Below are 18,561 nucleotides of genomic sequence, written 5' to 3'. Positions count from 1 at the left end.
ATACATTGAAGGGAAATCTTGCCATCTATTTATACATAGAATGGACTTGAAATTAACATTTTAAAGTCCGCATAGTGCATGGGATCGTGTGCTGGAATAATGCAGTCGGTCGGCCCACCACTAAGTTCTATCTCCTTATCTGATGGAAAGTAGACATCTGATGAAGGAAATACTGTAGAACCAAAGACTTTTGGGAAAAGTTCTTTGTCTTCTTCTGTCGGCAGGATAAGAGGAATCTTTACTTTTTGGGTGGATTCATCTTATCCATCAAGTGACTGGTGAGAGAGTCCCAATAGTCGGCTATTGTAGGCTCATCTTCAAAAATAAGATCTTCATTGGGATCTTGTGCATAACCAGCCAGGAAAACTGATTACCTTCTTGACTGGTCTGGCTAGAGACTGACACTATGGATGCATCATCTCGTACTGTAGGAGTGGAGGAATCAAAAGATTTAACAAATTTGGTCCTCATAAAATCCATGCATTTAACCATTAAATCGGCTTCGGTAATTAATGGTTGTTGTTTTCTGATCATATCTTTAACTAAGGTCAGATTTCTTGGTCATGAAATTTGTGCATAGTATAAATATTATAATATTATATAATGAACAGTAAGTTACTATTCTGTCGTCGTTCAAAGTTCAATTTGTTATAAATAATGTAACATAATTAATTACTTTTAACTTCACAAGGAAGAAATATATACAAGTGGAGTTGCATGGAAACATCCATCCATCCCTCCGTAAAACTGTTTGTTTCAAATTTTACACAAAATATAATTTTATTGATGAAGTAGAAGTTTGAGAACAGGACAAAGCCGGTGGGCTTATCATCAATGTTTTTGTGGTTGGAGTGTCATCATCTGATTTAAAAATTGAAAACTGAAGATTGGTTAGATTTATGAAATTAAAACTTCTTTATTTTATTATTATTATTGATATATATCCAGATTGTTCAAGTTGAATTGTCTGTGTCCATTTTTTGTTGTATTCACGGAATTGCAAATCAAGAAACGTAGAAAAGTCCTTCACGTTTTATGTTGTGGAACAATCTGTCCACACAACCAATTAATTGATGAAACAACTATTCAACTATCATACAGTGCATGCAGTTCTGGATCTTAAATGGGTCATCAACCGCGGCTTTAATTGATCCACTAGTTCCCACCAGTTGTCCATATGACTCACCCAGAACCCCACAGTTCCATTCGACTGACAGTTGATATGTGCCCAAAATAATCAAATACATCTACTTTTCAACATTCAAAACAATCATTCAACAAAAAGTTTTGCTTTCATACATTAATATCGTCAGCAAAATTACTCGCACTTTCATCTACTTAAAAAAAAATCAAACAAGAAAGGTCTATAAAAATATACTCCTCGCGGATGCATCGGCCAAAATTTTGATTTTATATAATATATCCAAAGATAAAAACTTTCAACGAAAAAGTGAAATCCTTCTGCATATCTCATTTGGGAAGAACATAACCCATAATTGTATAGAAGGTCTGAAGCAGAGTGAGAATTAGTAGTACCAATGCGGCAAGAGCTGATATAAATGACCATGGTGTGTCAAAATAAGTGTACTTAAAGCTTGCCCACTGAACATGCCAACTATTCTTGTAATACCCATTGACATCGTTGAACAACCCAGCCAAGTAGCACAATTCTACGTCGAAAGACACGTCTTTTCCCAAATTGTTGATGAACTTCGTGTTGGCACCAAAACTTGGCAGCCACCTCTGGACCAATGGGAAGCCGATAAGGGTTGAGCATGTCCAAGAATGGATCGGCCAGTTTTGAAGATTAGGAGCAAATATAGAAAGATATATTTTAGCCACCTCAGTGGTGACGTGGACCAGCGATGGGCCGACACTTGTTTAGTATGGTTTCAAGAAAAGTCGACCAATTGAGAAACAAGAAGAGAAAATCTTGGAATTTAGCCACCTTATCTAATAAGGTTGTTGCTGAAATTTGGTAATTAATATTTGAGTTAATTCAAATATATTATTTCAGTTTGGATAGAAGAGATTTAGTTGGAATGAGATTCCTATGAAATAGGAATTTCGTTGCAAAGGAATAAGGAATTCAAAGGAGAGGTCGTCACGTGAGGGATAATTTGGGCAAAAGTTATAAATGGTCTTCCAGCCATTTAAGGGAAGTTTTCAGCCTAACTTAAGGAAAGGAGTTGCTAAAAGTTAGCAACTTTCCAGCAACTTTTCAGCATGATTTTCGACAACTTGCATTTGACTTGATCAAGGAGAGATTTCAGCAAGGACTTTCCTATTGAAGCAAGAAAAGAAGAGACGCAAAAAACTACTGGAACGTGGTTTAGTTTGAGTAATAAAGTGAAGAAAATCAAGGAGCAAAGAGATTTTCTAGCAATTAATTAGGAAAATAAGTTGAGATAGAACTTCTATAAATAGAAGTATTGTATTCCATTTCCAATTGGTCCAGCACCACCACAAAACATGCATTTCAACTAAAATGTTTTCAATTGACTCTACGTCATTTTTTCCTATCAATTTCTTTATTTCAATTTAATGGCAATTGATTAGATCATTGTCAACTATTTCAATTCAGCCATTTACTTTCTTTCAATTTCAATTATGCCAATTTTAATTACGCAATTTTAGTTAGGCTTTCAATTCAATGGCAATTGATTAAATTCTTGCCATTGAATCGTAGTGACAATTGATTAAATTTTTGTCATTACTTGGCTGATGGCAATTGATTAAATTCTTGCTATCACGTTTCAGTGGCGATCGATTAAATTCTTGCCATTGTGTTTGGCTGATGGCGATTGATTAAGTTCTCGCCATCACGTTCGGCCGGCGATCGATTAAGTTCTTGCCGCCTGTCTTCACTCGGCCAATCCATCCATTCAAACATTCATCAGCCGTTACATTTCTTTAGACACTCTAAAAAGTCCTTGCTACAAACAAGGCATAAAAGAACCTTGCTGGGAGTTCTTACTAGTCTCTCTCCCACACAATTGCCTGAGAGTCAGCCATCGGAAAAAGGGATAGGCTGGTGTTCAATTACATATTTTGGGTATTTTGTACAAATACTCTGGCACGCCCGCGAAGAGTCCATCGACCGGCGTAGGGAACAAAAACTGCGCGAACACGTTTTGGCACGCCCGGTGGGACTCCTACTAGAGTGTTATAAAAGAGGCAAATATGCCGCGGCGCACAAAAAATTCTAAGGCCGTGGCTACTGATGAAGATTTGGAGGAAAGCGATCAGCCAGTACAGGCTGAGAACTCTGCAGCAGGTCCTACTGATGAGTTAGCCGTACTTCAAGCACAGGTTAGCTCCTTGGTAGATGCAATGGGAAGGATGGGAGCACGCTACAACGACTTGCATGAAAATATGTCCTAACTCTCAGCCTTTTTTTTGAACAAGCCGACTCAAGCTAGCAGCTCCAACAATCAGGAATCGGCTTCTCAGCCGAATCTATCACAAGCTGCTCGGCCAGAGAGGGCCATTGAAACATCACAGCCATGGCCGCCAGTAGTGACACTCCAACCAGGTACAACATCAAGTCAGCCGGTTCATACGCTACTCACCTGGGCAGAAAGCTATCCTCAGCCTACGTTGGCAGGTTCTAATCAGCCACCAGTAGTAGTTTCGCAGCCACAGGTAATTCTACCAAACCCTCATCGGATGCCTTTGAACTCGGGAGGCAATCAGATCAGGTGGAGGCCACCGAACCCACTGTATACTCATGTGCCGCCACAGGTAGGGCTCGGGGGGCAGAATATGGCTAATCAGCCACATGATTGGCCGAATTGCTATCAACCAGCGGCTAATCAGCCGCCAGTTTTTAATCAGGTACCACCAATATTAAATCAGCCACCTCAAGTCATGTTAGATAGAAGACAATTAGCTGATTTACTCACAGAAGAATATGGCCTGGAACTTAGAGGTGCCGGCCGACCAATTTATAGAACTCCTTATCCAGAAGTGGTAGACCAAGTTGAGTTCCCTAGAGGATATAAAGTCCCTGACTTTGTAACCTTTAGTGGAGAGGGGAATCAATCGACCGTGGAACACACTGGCCGATTCACGGTTCAATGTGGAGAGGCCAGTGTTAGCCCGTGGTTGAAATTGAGACTTTTTCCTAACTCTTTGACAGGGGCAGCTTTTTCATGGTATATTCGTCTACCTCCTAACTCTGTTTTTAATTGGCCACAGATGGAGGAATTATTCCACAATTAGTTCTACCGTACGGAGACAGAACCTACTCTGGCCGATTTATCCAGGCTAAGTCAATTGCCTAGTGAATCGGTCGAGACATTCATTGCAAGATTCAGGAGAGTAAGATTAAGATGTCGTGTACCTCTTCCAGAACAGGAGTACATTCGTTTGGCTTTGAACGGCCTTGATTTTGAACTTCGGAAGAGGTTTGAAGGAGTTCCATTTCGTGACATGTATGACCTGGCCGAGAAAGCTACCAGGTATGAGTTGGTTCTCAAAGAGGAGAAAGAACGAAAAAATTCCTCTAAAGGTACGTACTATAGGGACCCCAACTATGAAGTTTATTCAACTGATGTGGTTGAAGAGGAAGATTTTGAAGCTAATTTAGCCGAAGTCATTCTAAAGAAACCTTATGTATGTGACGCTTTAACAAAACCAAATGTATCCACCAGTGGTACTCAGCCATCGACTACATCGGCCAGGAAGGGTATGGCTGATACTGGTAAGGTTTATACGTTTGATCTGGCCAAAACAGAACAAATTTTTGATCATTTGTTGGCCGACAAACAAATCGTTTTGCCAAAAGGACACAATATACCATCGACCAATGATTTAAAAGGAAGAGAGTTCTGCAAATTTCATAATTCATGGAATCATACTACTAACAATTGTTATGTATTTAGAAATGTATTGCAGAAATCTATCGATGAAGGTGTATTGAAATTCCCTGAAAAGAAGCCAGATGTAATGGGGGTCGATGGCGATCCATTTCCTAATATTGTCAGTACCAATGTAATCAGCCTGGCAACTGAAAAAGCCGCTGATAATGGTAGACAGGGAAGATTACCAAAAGTTCTTGGTAGTTCATCGGCCAGTAATGATGAGCAGAAAGTTAAGGACTTGGAAATTCAGTTAAGAGAAGCTCAAATTGCCCTCATCAACCATGGTTGTTGTCCAAATTGCAAAGGCCGAAGGAATGACTCAGACAAGAGGGGCTACTTCCAATCAACCAGAAAGCGCAGTGTCCATGAAAGGTTAGGCCATCAGCCTAGACAGAATCACGAAGAAATCAATCGATTAATATTTAGAGAAAATGGGCCGAGGGCAGTGAGAATCATTCGGTCATCGTTGGCCGATAGAGTCCTGCCAGAACAACATTTTTATCCTAGTTTCAAAAGGAAACCAACAATTCAGTCAGAAATATGGGTTCAAAAAGGAGAAGAATCTAGCCGTGTAAGAACGGTTAGACCTCCTTTGGTTGACCATGGCAGATGGACTCGAGTAAGTCACCCAAAGTTTCCTAAGCAGCCTCCTACACGTACCCAAAAAAAGAGGATGCAAAGGAAAAATGCAGAACTCAAAAGGAAAGAAGACAAGATCGACCATGATCAACTAGAAAGAAAAAATGAACCAATGGTGGCTGAAGACATGGAGGTCGCTACATCATTTGAGAATAAGGCATGTTTTTATGAAGAAAAAGATGATCAGCCCGACCAGGATCCAAAGCATGCGGCCAAGTACAGAATTCGTTTTGGTTCTCTCCCGGATAAGGTAAATTGTAACATGGTATTTGTTTTGCCTTCTGTGTTTGAAGCAAGGATAGAACCAACGGTGGACAGGGATGTTGAGTCAGCCAAGCAGGAGGAAAAGGCTGAATCTTCAGAAATTAAGAACGATTCGACAAGTTCATCGGCCGGGATAGGATTGATCTCTCAGGATCAGCCATCTAAGGCCGATAAAATCATTTTTGAAAAACCACCTTTGTCCATGACACAGCAGTTGAGGCCGTTGTATGTTAAAGTATGGGTTGAGGGTCAGCCAATCAATAGGGTTTTGGTTGACAATGGTTCGGTGGTGAATGTCATTCCATCAACTACTTTGAAGAAATTGGGTAAAACCATGGATGATGTAGTACCAACCGACGTGGCCATCAGTGGTTTTAATGGAGGATCTAGTAACACTAAAGGTATTCTACCTTTGGAAATTACTATTGGCGGTAAGACATCCTTTACGGCTTTCTTTATCATTGATTCAACCGCGGCCTATAATCTCCTTTTAGGCCGAGATTGGATTCATCCTAACATGTGCATCCCATCAACCTTGCATCAAATGTTGATTTTTTGGGACGGAAATGAGGTAAAAATTGTTGAGGCCGATAACAAACCCTTTATAGCTAGGGTGTATTCGGCTGAGGCTGCACTTTATAATGAAACTGTTGTACCTCTCAAGTTTGTTGGCATTAACAGGATGGGACGACCAGCAGCGGCAACAATGAAGAAGAATTTAATTAATGTTGATATTAAAGAATTATTGTCAGAAGCAGCTCGGCCGAAAGTTGATATTTTCAGGTCGACCATCAAGGACATTGAAGATGTTACTGATGGATCACAAAACCAATGAAGAAAAGAAGCGGCAAGCTTTCAGGGCCGCTTGCATCAGACTGAAAGCATATCTGGCTGAGAAGAGACTGGCCAGAGAAGAACAACTATATGAAGAGGTATCGGCCAGCACGGCCGATATAATTGAAAAAGGTTTCGAAAAGCTGGATGCAATCTAACTTGAAGATTTGGAGTCAGCCCCTTCCAGGATGGAAGATAATAAAGCAGAGGTGCAAGATCCTTTATTGGAAATAAATGTTGGTACTAAAAAAGATAATCGGCCATTATTTGTTAGTGCTTTGCTTGAGCCCAAATTCCAGGCCGATTTGATTAAATTATTAAATGAATATAAGGATTGCTTTGCTTGGAGTTATGAAGAGATGTCTGGCCTGTCTAGAAAATTGGTAGAACATAGATTACCGATCAAGAAAGATTTTCAGCCATATAAACAACCACCAAGAAGGATGTCTTCGGAAGTAATGCTCAAAATTAAAGAAGAAATTGAAAGACTTCTTAAGGCAGGATTTATTCGAACAGTTAGGTATGTTGAATGGTTGTCTAATGTTGTTCCTGTAATGAAGAAGAATGGCAAACTTAGAGTTTGTGTGGATTTTCGCAATTTAAATAATGCCACTCCAAAAGATGAATACCAATGCCTGTGGCCGATCAACTTATTGATTCGGCCGCTAAGCATGAAATATTGTCTTTTATGGACGGCCATTCAGGTTATAATCAAATCTATTTAGCCGAGGAAGATGTTCATAAAACGGCTTTTAGATGTCCTGGGTCAATTGGTACTTTTGAGTGGATTGTGATGCCATTTGGCCTAAAAAATGCTCGGGCTACTTATCAAAGGGCAATGAATTCTATCTTTCATGATATGATTGGCCGATTCATGGAAATTTATATAGATGATGTGATTGTGAAATCATCGACCAAGAGACAGCATTTAGAACACTTGAAAAGGGCCTTTGAAAGGATGAGGATTCACAAATTGAAAATGAACCCATTGAAGTGTGCATTTGGAGTTTCAGCCGGGAATTTCTTGGGGTTCTTGGTACACAAACGAGGTATTGAAGTTGATCAGAATAAGGTCAAAGCTATTATAAATGCTAGGGCCCCAGCCAACAAAAAACAAGTGCAAAGGTTCCTCGGCCAGGTAGGTTTTCTTAGAAGATTTATTTCTAACCATGCTGGCCGAGTGCATGTCTTTTCGACTTTAGTGAAATTAAAGTCACATGAGAAATTTCATTGGGATGAATCCCATCAGAAGGCCTTTGACAAAATAAAAGAGTATTTGGCAAACCCCCCGGTTGTAATGCCTCCAAGAAAGAAGTGGCCGTTAAAGCTTTATTTATCGGCCGCAGAAGAATCAATTGGTAGTATGCTCGCACAAGACAATGAACATGGAAAGGAGCAGGCTGTCTACTACCTGAGTAGAGTACTGACTGATGTAGAATGCAGATATTCCTCAATTGAGAAGCTTTGTTTATCTTTGTACTATTCGGCCATGAAGTTGAGAGTATACATGCGGCCTGTTGATGTTTACATTCTTTGTCAGACTAACGTGATCAAGTATATGCTATCAAGGCCATTGATTACTGGCCGAATAGGTAAGTGGGCTTTGGCTTTGATGGAATTCAATTTTATCTACGTTTCACAAAAATCAGTAAAAGGAAGGGTTCTGGCTGATTTTTTGGCCGATCATCCTTCAACTGATATTGATCCGTGGGTTTATGATGAATTGGAGTCATCAGCTATATTCTTGACTCCTTGGATCTTGATGTTTGATGGATCAAGCACGGCTGATGGAGCAGGAGCAGGTATTGTTATTATTTCGCCAGCTAGCAGAAAGATTTCATTCTCTTTCTTTTTAGATTTTAAATGTTCAAATAACCAGGCCGAATATGAAGCACTTATAATCGGCCTGGAGATTTTAATTGAAATGGCTGTTAGAGATGTAAAGATTTTGGGAGATTCAAACTTAGTCCTTAGCCAAATTTCTGAAGATTTTAAGTGCCTAAGTTGGCAATTAAGGCCGTTTCATTCTCTGGCCACTTCATTAATCAATCAATTTGATAATGTTCAACTTAAGTTCTGGCCGAGAGGGCAGAATAAGGAGGCCAACAGCATGGCTCAAGCAGCCTCTGGAATAAGAGTACCAGCCGGAATAGAAGATCAGTTGATAAAGATAACACGAAGATCTTTGCCATCGGCCGAATTGAGAAATACTATGTTTGATACTTGGACAATTGATGTAGAAGATTTGGCCGACGATGACTGGAGGATACCATTTATAATGTTCCTTCGAAATCCAAACATCAAGGCTGATAGAAGTATTAAAAGAAAAGCGATCAACTTTGTGCTTCTAGATGGGGATCTATACAGAAAAGGGTTAGAAGATGGGCTCTTACTACAATGCATAAGCAAGGAGGAATCACTTCAGGTTATGGCCGAGGTACATGAGGGCAGCTGTGGGGCTCACCAAGCTGGGATTAAAATGAGATGGCTGATTCGCAGGTATGGATATTATTGGCCGAGAATGAGGAAAGATTGCATAGATTACTCAAAAGGTTGTCAAGCTTGTCAAAGACACGGGCCGATTCAGAATGTACCAGCAAAAGAATTACAGCCAATAATCAAACTTTGGCCATTCAGAGGTTGGGGCCTTGACCTTATTGGTAAAATTAATCCACCATCAAGCGAAGGCCATCACTGGGTGATTGTTGCCACAGATTATTTTACTAAATGGGTTGAGGCCAAGGCTTGCAAAGCGGTTGATCAGCAAACAGTGATTAATTTCATGGAGCAAAACATCATCCACAGATTTGGGATTCCAGAAACACTTGTTTCAGACAATGCAACAGTATTTAGAGCAACTGAGGTACTACAATTCGGCCACAACATGAATATTCATATGTCAGCCTCTACGCCATACTATGCTCAGGCAAATGGCCAGGCCGAATCTTCAAACAAAATTCTAATTGAGATCATTGAAAAAATGATCAAAGATAAGCCAAGAAGGTGGCATGAGACTTTGTCTGAAGCTTTATGGGCCTATAGGAACTCAAAAAGAGCAGGCACAGGAGTTACACCATACATGTTAACTTATGGTCATGATGCTGTTCTGCCTATGGAGATGAAGGTTAAATCAGCCAGAGTGGCTTTTCAAAATAATCTAACTCCAGCTGATTATACTCAAGCAATGTTGGTAGAATTGGAAGATTTGGATGAATTTAGAAGGGATGCCTTGGATCATATCATAGCTCACAAGAAGAAAGTAATGAGGATCTACAACAAGAGGGTAAAACCTAAGTCTTTTGCTGAAGAAGATTTGGTTTGGAAAGTTGTTTTGCCAGTGGGTAAAGTCGATAGGAAATATGGGAAGTGGTCCCAAAAATGGGAAGGGCCATACTTGGTCCATCAAGTCTTAAGTGGAGGAGCATATAGGCTGAAGTATTTCAGTGGTCGATTACATGACTATCCCATTAATGGCAAGTACCTTAAGAGGTACGTACCGACAATCTTTGAAAGGGAAAATTAGTGTTAGCCAGTACTTATGGCTGACCATGTGTACCTTTATGTAATAAAAATCGGCCTATTTTTCTAGGCTGATTTGGCTATTTTAATAAATTTTTTCTCGCTAAAATGTTGATGCTTGTTTGGAGAAACAAAAGAGGCCATTTATTCATTGAAGTGTAAAAGATTACATCATTTAAAAATCATACACTAAGATGGCCACAAAAGGAAGCTAATATAAAAAATTCATATGTTTGCAAATTTTTCCTTGAAATCGGCCCAAATAACTAAGGACCGATTGAAGGCCACCATGGCCTGCCTCTTTGACTCTTCCAATTGAGGTAATTCTCCACGAAGATTTGCATGCTCGTGAGCAAGGTCTTGAGCTTCAAACTGCAATGTGGCAGCTTCAGCAGACAAGATGGCCTTACGAGCATGGATCTGGTCGATCTCTTTCTGAAGGACATGTTCTCTTTCCTCAAGGTCGATGAACTCTGTATTCACTCTTTCAAAGGAGGAAGCTTGAATTAACAATTGATTAGCAAGGGTATCCTTCCTGTTTTTACTCTGGTTGAATTGGTTGATTGCTTCATTGGCTTGGAAAATATTATCGGTCAAAGTTGGTAGCTGGCCTTTAAAGGTAGCAATAGTGGCTTGAAGATCAACCGGAAAGTCTGGGTACTGGCTGAGTGTAGAAAGCACTGCTGTGAGTTCACTTTCAAAATTAGGAAGATCAGCAGCATCCCTTTTCAAGATCTCAAGTAAAGATTTTTTGGTCTCTTCTAAGGATTGTATAGGGATATTGGTTGAAGTGACTGGGGTGGCTCCAGAAGATTCACTTTCTTTCTCTTCGGTCACTGAAGCCACCACATCCTTAAAAAAATTGCTCAAAGCCAATAGGGATGAAGCAGGAACTTTTTGTGGAGGAAGTAAAGGAATAATTTGAGTTTTCTCATACACAACCTGACAAAATGAGGAAAGATTAGATTTTAAGTTTTTTTTTTTTTTGGGGATATGAGATAGTCAATACCTTAGATGATTCGGCTATGTCTGTCACTAAGAGTGGCTGATGACTGATTTCTGGAGGAGGAAATTCTGGCTGAACCGCTGTGCTATCTCCCTGGGATGAAGTTTTAGCAGGAGTGACTTGAACATTGAAGGGCACCTCAATGGGATCATGAAAATCCTTCAGAGGGCTGAAATTTCTAACTGGGCTATAGACCAAGTCAAGAAGAGGAGATTGCTGCAAAAGAGAAGAAATTAAGGACCATATTAATTGAAAAGTTTGGAAATTTCAAGTACAGTTATCTTTACCTCTTTTTCATCTGAGGAATGATCAGAAGGAGTGTCAGTCACATTAATTACGGGGTCATCGGCCACGTCTTCTGTAGGATGAAGGCTTTCTAGATTTTCTTCCACTTCCTGTTTCTTACGTTTGCTCAATCTTGTTCTTTTTAAAGTGCCATGAGCAGTTGATTTCTTTCTTTTCCCCTGGAGATGGAAGTTTTATTAAAGTTTGTTTCGGCCAATAATAGTTGTGGCCGAAAATTAGAAGTCAATATCGGCCAAGAATTTTAATAATTGGGCTGATATGATTGTTTTCGTATGTTAATAGATAAAAACTTTTACCTTTGGAGGAACTGGAGGAACATTAGGGATGATGATTGATTCAGTTGTTGTAGGCTGAGGAGGTTGGCTTGAGGAAATTTCATCATCTTGGGGCTCAACGTTTTCTAGATTAGGCGAGGCTGATAAAGTTCCACTGTCTGAATCTGCAAGAAAAAAAAAGGGGGGTAAGAGAAATTCAATTAAAAGTTTTTATATATATATATATGCAAGTAAAGGAAGATTGTACCCTTGAGGAGGCTGACAGTGGCTTTGGCCTTGGCTTTTCTCTCTTTATTGGTCCTTGTTGGAGCATCTGTTGGCTGAGAGAAAGGGAGTTTCTTGGCCGTTTGTTTTTTATCTTTGGGAGGATCTTTTTGAGGCATCTTCTTTGGGGTAACGGCCCGGGAAATTACGAATGCCCCTTCAAAGGCCACAGATATGAACTTGAAAGATTCCAATATTTTAACAACAAGGGGCTGGCTATCAGCCGTCCTTGTAGAAGTAATGTAAGAAGACCACCATTGATCAAAACTAGAATCTGAGGCTGGGTTTTTGATGAAGGGTTGGAATTGGAACCCGGCTTGCAGATTTGAGAACCGGGAGGACACGTTCTTTACATAGGAGTCATCTGGAAATACCACACGCCTATGGAAGTTTTTGTTGAAAGAGAAATAAGGGGGCATGGGGATCATTTGAGTCAGACCAAATTGCCTAGCAAGTTGGTTTGGATTGTAGAACGCAACTCCAACTTTTGAGTTTACTGTGCCTAGAGGGCCAGTGTTGAAGTGAAGGTCTCTTGGAAGTAAGAAATTAGCCCACATGGCCGAATGCTTATCAGCTGATTTTTTGGTAGACACTCCTTGAGGAGGAGTCAGCCATCGAGGAGCTTGTGAGCAATGAGAAAATGGAAGAAATTGGCTGATAGTCCTCTGTTCACAACCGGAGTAAAAGAAATTGAAGCAATCTCCAAACGAATAGGATTTAGGTACGGCTGATGCGTAACTTACAGAAAGTAATGGGTCGTTGGCCGAAGGCCTTACCACAGGTCCGAGTTCAGGAAAGTACACTTGAAACCAAATTTGAAATAACCAGAGGGGACCACCATAGCGTCCGAAGTTGGAGGTAAGCAAGTCATAAATCCCCCTATATAAATGAGAAAGCACCAAGGGGGCAAGAGCAAGGTGTTTACCTCTTGAAAGAGCAACGGCCACATAAATGAAATCTTTTGTGACTTGAAAGGCCGGTACGCATAGAAGAAACTTGTTCAGCCACGCCAACAAGAAGGCAATATGCTCAGCATCATTCACAGGGACGCGAGGATCCATGGTGGAAGTTAAGTATTTGCCATAAGAGGATTCAGATGACTTGGTTCCAGTTTGCTTTGAAGGGAAGATGAAAGGAGAATTCTCTTCTACCAATAAGGTACTTACATCAATCCCAAAGGGTTTGAGGCCGGTTAGATAGCACACGTCTTGAATGGTTGGAGCCATCATGCCACACTTCAAGTGTAAGGAGTTGGTAGTGGTCGACCAATTAAACATGGCTGCTATCATCAAGGCCCTGTCTTGGGCGATGTTAGTTTTACTTAGCTGAATGGCATCATATATGCCACAATCCTTCCATACTTCTCCCTTTACAGCTCTAACCCGGTCGACCCAATTGATCCAAGCATCATTTGGAATATGCCATGTTCTAAAATGAAAGTGTGGCAAACTGCCATTTTCATTAGGAGGGAAGGTTTGAAGGAATGGAAGAACGTCGGCCGAAGGATAGAAAGTTGAGATTGATGAAGGAGCTTCGTCAAGGAAAGCAGGACCTAAGCCTTTGAAGTCAGTACGAAGATCGATAAGGGTATTGAGACAGTATTTGTAAGGAGATAGAGTTTTTAGGGATTTTTCTATGATGTTGCCATGGGTTGAAGGATCGGAAGGTTGAGGGATAGAGGTGGAATCAGTTGATTTAGTTTTCTTAGGAGCCATAGAAGACTTCAGGAATGATTTTGCCGAGAAAGAAGTTTCAGAGATAGAAAGTTTAAGAGAAGAAGAATGATTTTAGGGATTAGAGGACATCAAGCTAAATACTTGTTGGATGTAATAGCGGATTAGTGTAGTCGCCGCTTTAATTGGGAAAGATAACCATTAAAGCAGGTGGTTGGGAAAAGGATTTATTACTAAAATTTGAATTACAATTTTAGGCCGATTCAAATTCCAAACGCTTCGTATCATAAGTGATAAAAGCCTTTGAAATTCAGGGGGCATTTGTTGGTACCAAAACTTGGCAGCCACCTCAGCAGCGACGTGGACCAATGGGAAGCCGATAAGGGTTGAGCATGTCCAAGAATGGATCGGCCAGTTTTGAAGATTAGGAGCAAATATAGAAAGATATATTTCAGCCACCTCAGTGGTGACGTGGACCAGCGATGGGCCGACACTTGTTTAGTATGGTTTCAAGAAAAGTCGGCCAATTGAGAAACAAGAGGAGAAAATCTTGGAATTTAGCCACCTTATCTAATAAGGTTGTTGCTGAAATTTGGTAATTAATATTTGAGTTAATTCAAATATATTATTTCAGTTTGGATAGAAGAGATTTAGTTGGAATGAGATTCCTATGAAATAGGAATTTCGTTGCAAAGGAATAAGGAATTCAAAGGAGAGGCCGTCACGTGAGGGATAATTTGGGCAAAAGTTATAAATGGTCTTCCAGCCATTTAAGGGAAGTTTTCAGCCTAACTTAAGGAAAGGAGTTGCTAAAAGTTAGCAACTTTCCAGCAACTTTTCAGCATGATTTTTGACAACTTGCATTTGACTGGATCAAGGAGAGATTTCAGCAAGGACTTTCCTATTGAAGCAAGAAAAGAAGAGACACAAAAAACTACTGGAACGTGGTTTAGTTTGAGTAATAAAGTGAAGAAAATCAAGGAGCAAAGAGATTTTCTAGCAATTAATTAGGAAAATAAGTTGAGATAGAACTTCTATAAATAGAAGTATTGTATTCCATTTCCAATTGGTCCAGCACCACCACAAAACATGCATTTCAACTAAAATGTTTTCAATTGACTTTACGTCATTTTTTCCTATCAATTTCTTTATTTCAATTTAATGGCAATTGATTAGATCATTGTCAACTATTTCAATTCAGCCATTTACTTTCTTTCAATTTCAATTATGCCAATTTTAATTACGCAATTTTAGTTAGGCTTTCAATTCAATGGCAATTGATTAAATTCTTGCCATTGAATCGTAGTGACAATTGATTAAATTCTTGTCATTACTTGGCTGATGGCAATTGATTAAATTCTTGCTATCACGTTTCAGTGGCGATCGATTAAATTCTTGCCATTGTGTTTGGCTGATGGCGATTGATTAAGTTCTCGCCATCACGTTCGGCCGGCGATCGATTAAGTTCTTGCCGCCTGTCTTCACTCGGCCATTCCATCCATTCAAACATTCATCAGCCGTTACATTTCTTTAGACACTCTAAAAAGTCCTTGCTACAAACAAGGCATAAAAGAACCTTGCTGGGAGTTCTTACTAGTCTCTCTCCCACACAATTGCCTGAGAGTCAGCCATCGGAAAAAGGAATAGGCTGGTGTTCAATTACATATTTTGGGTATTTTGTACAAATACTCTGGCACGCCCGCGAAGAGTCCATCGACCGGCGTAGGGAACAAAAACCGCGCGAACACTTGGCAATATCAGCATCAGTCCCAAAGTAATTCTCTATGATGTGTCGGTCACACAAGGACTCCACATCTTTGGAAGTGTTTATCAGACAATCTAGTAAAGTTGCATAGGTAGTGAAATGCATGGACCCCGAGCAATCTTTGTGACACTGCTCGTACGCCACACAATTCAACATGAAGGAGCTCATGAAATCATCTATGGTGATGGTTGGCATTTCGATCACGCCGTGTTTCTTGAATTTCACTACCAAGAAACTCTTCGCGCTCTCGGGTTTTACGTGCTCGAGTTTGATTCCGGCCCTGCGAAGCTTCGAGATGCAATGAATGAGGTTGGTTGATGCAGCTGAGCCATGAGTACTAAAACGTCGTATGACTCTAGGCTGCCATTGCTGATCATCCTTTGGTATGAAACTTGTTCGAAGAAAATTGAGTAAATGACGGCCTTCGTGGTTACCATACTTCCTGAGAACTTCATCTGGCCTCTGCGTCATGTAGTTGAAGAATTCAAGTGCTAGTGTGGCCAAGGAACGGCCATTCTCTTCGCCTGGCATTTGTGTTAAATCAAACAAACACTTTAATATAAAAAAAGGGATTTGGTTTTCGAGTCGAACAAGGTCCCTCGACAAAAATGGTAATACCCATGACATGGAGATGAGTGGGTCATCAGGGTCTGGATCTACCAATCCTCCAAATTTTCGAAACATCTCGATGATGAAGCATCCGTCAAGAACCAACATCTCAACGAATTCATCTTTGTCAAGATGGATGGTTTCGGAGTAGCAATCTCTAGCACTCATTTCATGGGGTTGTATGGCCTTCAAGTAGTCCTCCAAAACCAAGCCTTTTTTTTGCGTCCGTTTTAATAAGGCGTCAAGGTACCTCCACTTGTGCTCTTGGATCATCTGGAGGTGTTGTTTGCCGTGGTGGTATGGACCGATTGAGACAACATGAGGCTGGTATGATAGGCAGTTGATGTCAATGTAGCTTTGGGGGACCCTGAAGATGCAGCATGAACTATGACCGGCTGATTTGCTTAGTAATCGCGGCGTGTCGGAGATCTTTCTCTGCATAGACACCAATCTTTCTTTGTTAACTTCCCAAATTCTAATGGCATGCTGGTCTGTTTCTCCTACTGAATTGCTACCCATTTCAGTTTGCTAAGTTTTGTTGGGATATGTATAAATGTATAAAGATTTGACAAACTGTTATCTATGGACAACTTTTTGGTAGAAGAAAACAAAAGCAGTGGTGACCCCAGTTTGAGGATGAATACATATATGTAAGGATGTAGGGAGTGAGGGTAGTGTTTTGCTTTTGTTTGGATTATGCATCTGACAACTCAAAATTGATTTTGATTCTCTGCCACTCATATATGAGGCTACTACTCTGGTTAATAATTAAAGTTATGGGCATTGAAAAGAAACTGACAATAATAAAGTAATGAAGAGCTTGCTTATTATTTACTAGCTGAATAGCACTGGTATTAATTTTGGTACGAATGTGTGGGGACACTGGGCATAAAGTTCAGTTCACATTTGGGTTTTCTAATTGTAAACGTAATTTTGCTTTAATTTTTTTAATAATTTTAAATTAATTGAAGTTTAATGGACTAATTAAGCTTAGACCTATAACTTAAGTATGCCAAAGGCCAGGAACGAGGACTTGGATCCTCTAAGTTAAATCTTCTCTAAGTTATTTTAAATTGAATTCTGTGCAGATTGACACGTCACGTTTAAAATCAATTGCTTGTGTTAAACCACGTCGATTATTCCCACAATTGGGAAAATATTTTGCGACAAAAATGAATGTGCAAATTTAAAGCCTCTGTAATGAATTTTGCAATATAAATTTCAGAAAAAGATAGTGAACTAGAAGTTTTAGGTGCCAAAAATGGTGGGAAAGAACATTCATTTTTGGCACGAAATATTTCCGCAATCGTCGAAATGAGCAAGAGGAGAGAGAGGGAGTGATTTTTTTTTTTTTTTTTTTTTTTTTCCCCCGGAAAGGATGAGGGAGAGAGAACGAAAGTTTGATGAATTTTTCTTATTTCAAAACGATGTAATTTTTAAACTTTGCTAAATTTTTCTTATCTCAAAACGGTACAGTTTTTAAACTTTTTATAAATTAATTGACGTGGATTAACATAAGCAGTAGATATATTTTAAACGTGACGTGTCAATCTGCACATAATTTAACTTATGATAACTTAGAAAATATTTAATTTAAATGATCAAGTTTAGGAATTAAGTCACATAATGCGAGAGCGGGAGCGCGAGAGCGACAAAGTCCAAAATTAGTTAAGAGCGGGAACGTCTTGAGAGCGCCTGTATATTATATATTTTATGTCTGTACTTATAATTATTTTATGTGAAACATGATTATATTAATTTATTAAATATTTTTTATTACTATATTTATTTTAATTATATATTTTTGATATTATATTTACAAATATATTATTTTGTAGGGAACATTAATATATAAAGCAAAACAAATTTGAATATATAAGGAAATAATTACGTGGGTTTAGCTTTTGCTGAAAAAAGAAAAAAGGACTGGCCCAAAGGTATTCTTAGCCTAAGCCATGAAAAGGTCCAGCTTAAATGTAAGGACTACAAGCCCAAAGGCACAGGAATAAGACAAACAAACCCATTGGGTGACAAAGGAAAGAAAGTCCTAAAAATCCCTAGATCAAAATTGTCTGCAACATAGAGATGAGCATTACAATGGTAACTGTGTACCTCAAGCTTCGTAACGCTTGTAGCCAGTCAATCCGAAGGTTGCGATGGTGGTCTGTCGGAAGATTCCATTCTCCTAGAGCACCTATTGATTCGATTCTGGTATGCCAAGCCTGGGTTGCTAATTAAGAGAAGAAGTTTCTCCAATTAAGAATACTATCATTTTTTTTTTTACTTTTCTCTCCTATCTATCTGTTCGCGTGATTTTTTGGTCTTATGCCAATCGATAAACTTTTGCGGGCGTGCCAAAATATTAGTATAAAACACTCAAAATTATAAAATGAACACCAGCCTATCCCTTTTTACTTGGCAGACTTCAGGCGAATGTGTGGGAGAGAGAATAGTAAGAACTCTCAGCAAGGTTCTTTTTCTGCTTTGTTTATAAGAACTTTTTATAAAAATGTTAAAAGAAATAAAAATGCAATTACTAAAG

At 39.5% G+C, this 18,561-nt stretch overlaps 1 protein-coding gene across 1 annotated transcript; it reads right to left on the bottom strand.

Annotated features, from left to right (window-relative positions):
- Positions 1–1,225: 1,225 nt before the first annotated feature.
- Positions 1,226–16,679, bottom strand: LOC132312932 (UPF0481 protein At3g47200-like). Its single transcript, XM_059811501.1, has 3 exons — positions 15,394–16,679; position 15,182; positions 1,226–1,710 (listed from the first exon to the last, which is right to left on the bottom strand). The coding sequence occupies exons 1-3, from the start codon at positions 16,536–16,538 to the stop codon at positions 1,471–1,473; spliced, it is 1,386 nt and encodes a 461-aa protein (XP_059667484.1). The 5' UTR covers positions 16,539–16,679; the 3' UTR covers positions 1,226–1,470.
- Between the last annotated feature and the right edge of the window lie 1,882 nt (positions 16,680–18,561).

The sequence above is a fragment of the Cornus florida genome, unplaced genomic scaffold (genome assembly GCF_030987335.1).
Source record: "Cornus florida cultivar Cherokee Brave unplaced genomic scaffold, ASM3098733v1 CherokeeBrave_3.0.0_Hap2_Chr06, whole genome shotgun sequence".
Lineage (NCBI taxonomy): Eukaryota > Viridiplantae > Streptophyta > Magnoliopsida > Cornales > Cornaceae > Cornus > Cornus florida.
Note: the sequence above shows the minus strand (reverse complement) of the source record. Positions and strands in the feature narration are given on the sequence as shown.

Coding starts and splice junctions, on each gene's coding strand:
- LOC132312932 (XM_059811501.1), bottom strand. CDS start 16,538: ATGGGTAGCAATTCAGTAGGAGAAACAGACCAGCATGCCATTAGAATT.